Source organism: Peromyscus californicus, unplaced genomic scaffold (genome assembly GCF_007827085.1).
Source record: "Peromyscus californicus insignis strain IS unplaced genomic scaffold, ASM782708v3 Scaffold_19__1_contigs__length_69161282, whole genome shotgun sequence".
NCBI classification, from domain to species: domain Eukaryota; kingdom Metazoa; phylum Chordata; class Mammalia; order Rodentia; family Cricetidae; genus Peromyscus; species Peromyscus californicus.
This window is the reverse complement of record NW_026294491.1, coordinates 2781918-2791193: the sequence shown is the minus strand read 5'-3', so window position 1 is coordinate 2791193 and position 9276 is coordinate 2781918. Positions and strand designations below refer to the sequence as shown.

The 9276-nt window shown below is 57.6% G+C and overlaps 1 protein-coding gene across 1 annotated transcript in view; it reads left to right on the top strand.

Annotated features, from left to right (window-relative positions):
- Nucleotides 1-798: 798 nt before the first annotated feature.
- Notch4 (notch receptor 4) overlaps nt 799-9276 on the top strand; it is a 26114-nt gene continuing 17636 nt past the window's right edge. Inside the window, 11 exon segments of the mRNA XM_052744252.1 lie at nt 799-1006; nt 1724-1805; nt 1947-2242; nt 4109-4456; nt 4554-4676; nt 4776-5012; nt 5128-5283; nt 6142-6336; nt 8171-8284; nt 8897-9010; nt 9078-9200. Coding sequence (XP_052600212.1) covers nt 913-1006; nt 1724-1805; nt 1947-2242; nt 4109-4456; nt 4554-4676; nt 4776-5012; nt 5128-5283; nt 6142-6336; nt 8171-8284; nt 8897-9010; nt 9078-9200 — 1882 coding nt within the window. The 5' untranslated portion in view covers nt 799-912.

Below are 9276 nucleotides of genomic sequence, written 5' to 3'. Positions count from 1 at the left end.
TGTCCATTTGTTATTGGTAATGACGATATTTTACATTCTTCTCTGAAGGAAGGCCAAGATGTCCCGACACTCTGTACTAAAGCAGCCCGGCAGGCTACGGGTGTGACTCACTGATGGAGCATTTGTGTGGAACACAGAAGCCCTGGGTTCCATCTCCACTGGGGCGTGGGCCCAGCATCGGCTCCATTCCCCAGAAAGACATTCAGGCATGGAGTCACGTGCCTATGACCCCAGCACCCGGGAGGCAGACACAGAAGGATTCCCACAAGTTCTAGGCCAGCTGGGACTACATACACAGTGAGATCCTGTCTCAAAACACCTTTTTAAAAACAATACCCCAGAAGGGGTCAAGGGAAGGCCTGGAAGTCCCCTGGGTTCCCTCTGCCAAAATGACCCGTTTTAATTCGTGACAAGTTGCTGGTCCTTTGAGAAGTGGGTGCGCCCGTACCAGAAGTCAATCATTCTCACCTCGTCCCAACACCTCTGTCTCCACATCCTGCCCTTCCTGGGACACAGTGGCAGCCATTTGCTACTCCCAGTCCTGTAAATGAGAAACCGGACCAACAATTAAAAAGACAGGGCACCCCCACCCCTGCCCTGGGCCCTAGGAGCAGACCAGTTCCTCCTTCTCCTCTTACCTGTCCGCCAGCCACACTGTCCTCTTCTCAGGGGCTGTCAGCAGACAGAGGCCCCCCCTCATCCTCCCCTGGTGTTCCTTCACATACACAACCCCCCCATCAGTAGGGTGTCCAGGACATTGTGTGACTCAGGAAACAGCTCAGACTGAGGCGTGCAGCAGGCCCAGAAGGAAGGAGGGGCGGTGGAGCCAGAGGAGGTGGCCTTGCCGGGCCACAAGGGCTCTGAGGGTCCTGAAGAGGGAGAGGAGATCGGGCCAGGGGCAGGCGCTCTGGAATGCAGCCCCGGTCCCTGCTGCTGCTGCTGCTGCTGCTGCTGCTGCTGCTGCTGCTGCTGCTGCCACCCAGTTTCCCAGTCATCCTGACCAGAGGTGAGGCATGCCAGAGGTGAAGGGGTGGGGACATAACTCACTTGGGGAGATGCTTGGTGAGGTCAGGGAAGAGGGCCAAGCCCCAGGCTCTGAAGGGACACTGGAAGAAGGAGATTCTGTGGGAACAATCTACAGGGAATGATGACTACCCCAGGGGCTGCTGAGGAATGGGAAGGAGGGTATCCACCCCAGGGAGAAGCCAGCTGGCCCTGGAGTAAGAGGCAGAGGGCTCTTGGTGTGGGACAGACAGGAGAATAAGTTGACTGCCTGCTACAGGGAAGAGAGGAGTGAGAAGCAGGAGAGAGAGACACAGAAGGGCCCACCAGGTCCCTTTTTTGTCCAGCTGTCCCCATCCGCAGGGGCTCGTTGCTGGCCTTTCCTGAAGGAAATCCCTTAGGTGTCTCAGCCATTCACCTCCCAGAAGTGCCCTTGGCTCCCTCCTAATCCCAGTTGTCCTGCTTCCGGGGGATGGAGCTGGGCTGAGCTTGGGAGACTAGAGAATAAACAGGAAGGGGGCTGGAGTAATAACAGAAGTCCTGAATGGAAGAGACCAAGGGACCATGTGGAGACCCAGATGGGGTGTGAGGGAGAGGGTATCATACAGCAGCATGCACCTGGGCCGCATGGGGCTGCCGGTCACTGGCCTCTAAGGAGCACCCCGAGTGGAGAGAGCAGTCACGGGTCCTTGGGCTCCCTCTCCTCCTGTCTCTTCCCCAGAGCTTCTGTGTGGAGGTTCCCTGCAACCCTGTGCCAACGGAGGCACCTGCCTGAGACTATCTGGGGGACAAGGAACCTGCCAGTGAGTGTGGGAGTGGGAGCTGGGGAGAGAGAGGAGGGAGAGCAGGAAAGCGGGGTGAGGAATGAGAAAAAAGAGAAGACTGGGGAGGAGGGAGAAACGACGGAAGAGGGGCCACTGACCTGAAACGTGCCTCCACCCCAGGTGTGCCCCTGGATTTCTGGGTGAGACTTGCCAGTTTCCTGACCCCTGCTGGGATTCCCAACTCTGCAAGAATGGCGGGAGCTGCCAAACCCTGCTTCCCACACCCCCAAGCTCCCCGAGCCCCGCTTCTCCACTGGCCCCCAGCTTTTCCTGCACCTGCCCCTCCGGCTTCACCGGAGAGCAATGCCAAATCCATCTGGAAGACATCTGTCCACCTTCTTTCTGTTCCAACGGGGGCCACTGCTACGTCCAGGCCTCTGGCCGCCCACAGTGTGCCTGTGAGCCCGGGTGGACAGGTAAGCACCTAAGGAGGGGTGTGTTTGTCCGTCCTCCTGAGGCTGTGACAAACACCAGACCCAGCTCCCGGAAGGGTTTGTCCTGGCTCACGTCTGACGGTTCCGCTGCCTCACAGTGAACAGTGGGGGAGTCACGGTGGTGGGAACAGGCTGGAAGCAGGGTGCTCCTGTTTCATTTCTGTTGCTGTGATAAACACCCTGACACAAAGCAGCACAGGGGAGGGGAGGGTCTGCGTGCCTTACATTTCCAAGTGCCCGGCCATTACTGAGAAGTCAAGTCAGGAACCCAAAACTGCCAATCACAGCATCCACCATGGGGGGCAGAGAGAATAAGACCATCCTTGCTGGCTTGCTCTCATCTAGCTTTCTCCTGTCTTATGTAGTGCGGGACCCTCACCTAGGGAACGATGCTGCCCACGCTGGGCTGAGCCGTCCTACACCCATTAACCATCAAGACGATCCCCACAGACACACCATGGGCCAACCTGATCTAGGCAATTCCTCCATTGAGGCTTTCTTCCCAGGTGGCTCTAGGCTGTGGCAAGTTGGGAGACAAAACTAACCAGCCCACAGATGGAGATGAGCACGGTGCTCAGCTTGCTCCCTTCTTCTCCTGCAGTCCAGAACCCCCAATCCAGGGAATGGCGCCGCCCACTTTTAGAGTAGGCCTTCCCACCCCACTTAACCCAACCTAGAAACTATCGCACAGACACATCCTTCTTTTGGCCTCTACGGGTATCAGACACACACATGGTACACAGACATACAGATACACAAACATCCATACACGCAAAACACCCACACACGTGAAAAAAAAATATGTAAAGCGAAAAAAGGAAAAGGAGCTGGGGACAGCCGGACCGCGGCTCCGTGGGCAGCACCCGCCGCCAGCCCTGACAGCCTGAGCTCAGCCCCTGGGATCCGCAGGGCTGGAGAGAGCAGCTCATTTGCTAACGTGCTTGCCTGGCCTGCTGCGAGGACGGAGGGCTGGGCTCGATGCGGTGGTGTGTACTCCAGCTGTAGTGGCACACACGCACACCCGTGCTCAGGAAGGAGAGGCAGGAGGATCAGAAGTTCAAAATCAGCCGGGCGGCGGTGGTGGTGGCGCACGCCTTTAATCCCAGCACTTGGGAGGCAGAGGCAGGCGGATCTCTGTGAGTTCGAGGCCAGCCTGGGCTACAGAGTGAGATCCAGGAAAGGCGCAAAGCTACACAGAGAAACCCTGTCTCGAAAAACCTAAAAAAAAAAAAAAAAAAAAGTTCAAAATCAGAGCAGATGTGGTGGCGCACACCTTTAATGCCTACACTCAGAAGGCAAAGGCAGGAGGATCTCTCTGAGTTTGAGGCCAGCCTGGTCTATATAGCAAGTTTCAGGACAGCCAGGACTGTCTAGAGACCCTTTGTCAAAAAAAGAGGGAGAGAAGTTCGATGTCGTCTTCAGATTCGTGTCGATGTGGGTCCTTGCCTTAAAGAAAACCAAAAACTAAATAACAACGACAAGAAATCCACTCAGAGAGGCAAAGTGACCCAGCAGGGTGCCACTGAGGTTTTTCACGCCCCACCCCCAAGAAGGTCACTGCAGGGAACCCAAGTTCCCAGGTACACCAATGTGTAAAACTCGACTGTTAGCTATGCGTGCTTTCCAAAGCAGAAGATACGAACAGTCTAATTACAACCCTCCTGACACACAGCAAAGCTAAGGCAGGACATGGAGCACCAGGGCAAAGAGGGTGTGAGGATAACGGGAGAGAGACAGGAAAAGAGGGCAGAGCTGTGCACACAGAATGCTGAGCCAGTTAAGCTGCATAAACTAGACCCGAGCAGTGCCCAGACATCCCCCCAACTCCACCCCTGTGCCCTGCTGCAGGTGAGCAGTGTCAGCTCCGGGACTTCTGCTCAGCCAACCCCTGTGCCAATGGCGGCGTGTGCCTGGCCACATACCCCCAGATCCAGTGTCGCTGTCCACCTGGCTTCGAGGGTCACACCTGTGAACACGACGTCAATGAGTGCTTCCTGGAGCCAGGACCCTGCCCTAAGGGCACTTCCTGCCATAACACCTTGGGCTCCTTCCAGTGTCTCTGCCCTGTGGGGCAGGAGGGCCCACAGTGCAAGCTCAGGAAGGGACCCTGCCCTCCTGGGAGCTGTCTCAACGGAGGGACCTGCCAGCTGGTGCCGGAGGGAGACGCCACCTTTCATCTCTGCCTCTGTCCCCCAGGTAGAGCCTCCTGGCAGCTCCCCTACACCCCTCTCTCTGAGCGGGGAGGGTCCTCTCCCCTGGGTGGGCTCCGTGGCTGACCCCATGATCCTGTCAGGTTTCACGGGTCTGAACTGTGAGATGAACCCAGATGACTGTGTCAGGCACCAGTGTCAGAACGGGGCCACCTGCCTGGATGGGCTGGGCACCTACACCTGCCTCTGCCCAAAGACCTGGAAGGGTGAGTTGTTCAAAGCCAGTTCATGGCAGCAGCAAGGCCTGCCCCTGGCCTCCATCCTCACCGAGGCCAGCCCTTGTCCCCTCTCTACACCCCCTGCAGGCTGGGACTGCTCTGAAGACATAGACGAATGTGAAACCCAGGGTCCCCCTCGCTGCAGAAATGGTGGCACCTGCCAGAACTCAGCTGGTGGCTTTCACTGTGTGTGTGTGAGTGGCTGGGGAGGCCCAGGCTGTGACGAGAACTTGGACGACTGTGCGGCTGCCACCTGTGCCCCAGGATCCACCTGCATTGACCGCGTGGGCTCCTTCTCCTGCCTCTGCCCACCTGGACGCACAGGTGCAGGCAAGGGATGTAAGGGTGGGGTGGGGCATGGAGGGCAAGAAAGCTCCTGGGGGGGGCAACAGGGAGTCCCAAGCAGCCTGCAAGAGCCTTGCCCCTCGGTCTCCCACAGGTCTCCTGTGCCACCTGGAAGACATGTGTTTGAGTCAGCCATGCCATGGGAATGCCCAGTGCAGCACCAATCCTCTGACAGGCTCGGTCCTCTGCTTATGCCAGCCTGGGTACTCGGGACCCACCTGCCACCAGGATCTGGATGAGTGTCAAATGGGTGAGGATTCCCCAGCAGAGCCCCTCGGAGGCCAGACCGGCCTCCGTTCTCAACAGAGGACAGAGCAGACGGTTTAGCAAATCGAAAAACTGAACCAGGCATGATTTAGTGCCACGTAAGCCCACATGCCTGTAATCCCAGAATCCAGGGGGGTCGAAGCAGGAGGGAGCCTCAACTACATACTGAGTTCCAGGCCATCCTGGGGTTCAGAAGAACAGCAGGTGGGGCTGGCGAGGTGGTCCCATGGTTAAAGCCCTTGCCACGCAGGGTGTGAGGGCTGGAGTTCAGATCCCCAGAAGCCAACAGGTGGCAGGTGCCAGGTGGGCGTGATGGCCCTCTATACTTCCAGCCTCAGAAGGCAAAGACAGGGACTCCCCAGAACAAACTGACTGGACAGATTAGCCACACCTACAATGTCTGGGTCTGATATAGAGACCCTGCTTCAGTAAGAAGGGGGTGGGGGGACAGCCGAGAAGGACTCCCAACATCAACCTTGCACCTTCGTATTCATGCACATTTGGGCTCAGCCATACATGTGTGCTCACACACATGCAAACACATAGACACACAAATGCATACCACACACACACACACACACACACACACACACACACACACACACACACACACAAAACGCTGATTTTCTGTGAGTGAGTCTGGACTTGGTCAACCCTCTTCTCCCAGTGCTCAGCCCTCCAAACCCCTCAGGTTGTCCCTTTGTCCTCCGTTATAAATACATAGCCCCCTTCCCTGATCAGTCCTGTCTCCACAGACAGCCCCCACGCCTTCCCGAGACTCTAGCCTCCTTGTCCTTCCAGCCCTGGCCTCTGTGGACTCTCAGCTCTTCTCTCCTCCCAGCCCATCAAGGACCCAGTCCCTGCGAACACGGCGGTTCCTGCTTCAACACCCCCGGCTCCTTCAACTGCCTCTGCCCACCTGGCTACACGGGCTCCCGCTGCGAGGCTGACCACAATGAGTGCCTGTCCCAGCCCTGCCGCCCGGGCAGCACCTGCCTGGACCTACTTGCCACCTTCCACTGCATCTGCCCACCAGGTACAGCTAGCCGGGTGGGGCCGCAGGTGGGAGACACGGAGAACTGACTTCAGACCCAGAGTGACCGGCCTCAGTTTTTCCCAGCTAAAGCTGGGGTACCCGTGGCCCCTAGGAGAAGGGGGGCTGCCCTGTCATGAGGCCGCGCACTGCATAATCCAGGGGCAGGGTACTCCACCCACCCCAGGATCATCACAGAGCGTACATCCTGATCCACTGTACACAGTGGCCCAGACAGAATGACAGTACATTTGCCGCTTTGTTCCTACCAGCCCAGGACGTCCCCCTTAATTACACACTCTCCCAGGGAGAGATGAAGTGTCAACCCTTGAAATTCCACATGGACGGTGTGTGTGTCGGGGGGGGGGGGGGGGGGGGGGGGGGGGGGGGGGGGGGGGGGGGGGGGGGGGGGTGCAATGGGAAAGGAATGCAGCACGGCTGCCCGAACTCGCGCCCCGCCCGCGGGGCCGCCCACACTCTTGCCCGCGGGGCTGCCGCGCTCTTGCCTCCATGCGAGAAGGAAGGAGAGAGCAGTGAACACTGTATCCCCATTTCATAAATTTAAAAACCGGACACAAAGAGGTGGAGTGAGACTTATCCAAGGTCACACTGTCAGTGAGGAGCAGAGCCAAGATTCAAACCCTGAGCTGCAACGGTTTTAACCACTCCACTGCTGGAAGCCGAGCAGCACCCAAGCATCACGGCTCAGGCCACACAGACAAGCACAGAGAAGTAGAGAAACCGCATCCAGGGGACAAGTTACAGGTAGCAAGAGGTGTCAAAGCTCCCCGAGAAAGAGGAGGGGACAGGGAGGCCAGAAGGCTGACCGTGAGACCATTGAGGCTAGGGTGAACTTAAAGGTAAAAACGGGAGCAACTCTGCTTCTGGGGTGCCTTTATTCAAATCCTCCTACTCCAGCCCCATCACCACCATCACCATCACTACCACCACTACCACAACCACCACCATCATGACTACCGTTACCATCATCAACACCACCACAACCACCTCCATTATCAACAACAACACTACAACCACCACCATTATCAACAACACCACAACCACCACCATCATCAACAACACCACAACCACCACCATCATCAACAACACCACAACCACCTCCATTATCAACAGCAATACCACAACCACCTCCATTATCAACAACAACACTACAACCACCACCATCACATCACCATCATCTCTACCACAAAGACAACCATCATCACCATCACTACCACCATTACGTCATCACCAGCAATAACACCATCATCATCACCATTACCACCACAACCACCACCATCATCACCATCACTACCACCAACATCAACACCACAACCACCACCACCACCACCATCACATCACCATCATCACTACCACAATGACCAACACCACCACAACCACCACCATCACCACCACCACCACACCCCTGCCAGGATCCCTGTTCCCCTGGCACAGAGGCCTAGATAGCACCTGAGGGCTGAATCACCCTCCAGACAGACGCCCGCTTTCCCACTGGACTTCAAGAACCTCCAGGCTGGGCAGCCCACCAGGTGAGCCCCACCCTCTAGGCACACAGAAAGGGCTTCAAAGGGCACTTCCTCTCGGTCCTCTGCAGGCACCCTGCTCCCTGAGCCTGCAGACCTGGGGGAAGCAGTCACACCCCAGAGCAGCTAAGCCTCAGGGCTCATCAGTGCAGCACAGGCAGGCAGACCACACTGGGTTTTACTCTGCAATCCAAGGCAGGGCTGCTGCAGAGCACAGGGATCCCAGGCAGAAAGCCCAGTGGCCCCTGGCTGAGCCTGGCTGGGCCCACTTCTCACCACGTCTGTGTCCTCAGGCTTGGAAGGGAGGCTCTGCGAAGTGGAGACCAATGAGTGTGCCTCTGACCCTTGCCTGAACCAAGCTGCCTGTCATGACCTGCTCAACGGCTTCCTGTGCTTCTGCCTTCCGGGTGGGTGAAGATTCTGGTCCAGCCAACCTCTGTCCCCAGGGAACCTCTGGAGGCCAGCACCCCTTCGAAGGCCCCTCCTTCTTGGCCAAACAGCCTGTTTCTCCCACTCCTTTTCAGCACCCCAAACTCTTCCGTCTTGTCCCCCAACCCTCCCTTGCTTCCTCCCCACACTCGCCTCTGTCCTGACAAGATGCCCCTGTCCTCTGTGTACTGCCCTGCACATCCTCGGGTGGAAGGCTGGCTTTGGCCACCACGGACACAGAGAATGTCTCCTTCCCATGGTAACATGAGGGGTTCTTTATCAGTGCTGGGGAGGCAGGCATGAGTGCCTAAGGCAAGCACTCTACCTCGGAGCCATCCCCCAGCCCAGGCGCCATTGCTGCTCCTACCCCTCACTCTACACAGGAAGAAATGAGAACGGGAGGGAAGCTGGGTAGCTTGCCCACAGCACAGAGCCCCACAGCCAGCAGGCGCTGAGCTCCACTCTTTCTGTATTGCTTCTGTTGCTGTGCCCACCCACCTTGAGTCTCATCAGAAGACGCACTTTTGTTCACCGCTGCGCCTCCCTGCATGACCGTGAACACTGTCCCTTCCCACCCCCTCCCCTGCCAGGATTCACCGGTGCCAGATGTGAGGAAGACATGGATGAGTGCGGTAGTGCTCCCTGTGCCAATGGAGGGCACTGCCAAGACCGGCCTGGAGCCTTCCACTGCGAGTGTCTCCCAGGTAAACTGAGGTTCAGACCTGGGGAGGGGACCATCGGTGCAGTCCCTGACCCTCCCCCATGCCACAGGCTTTGAAGGGCCACGCTGTGAGACTGAGGTGGACGAGTGTCTGAGTGACCCCTGCCCCACGGGAGCCAGCTGCCTTGACCTCCCAGGAGCCTTCTTCTGCCTCTGCCATTCTGGCTTCACAGGTCAGGAGACAGGGAAAGGACTGGGAGGGTGTGTGGGCCCACTGGAGGGTGTGTGGGCCCACTGGAGGGTGTGTGA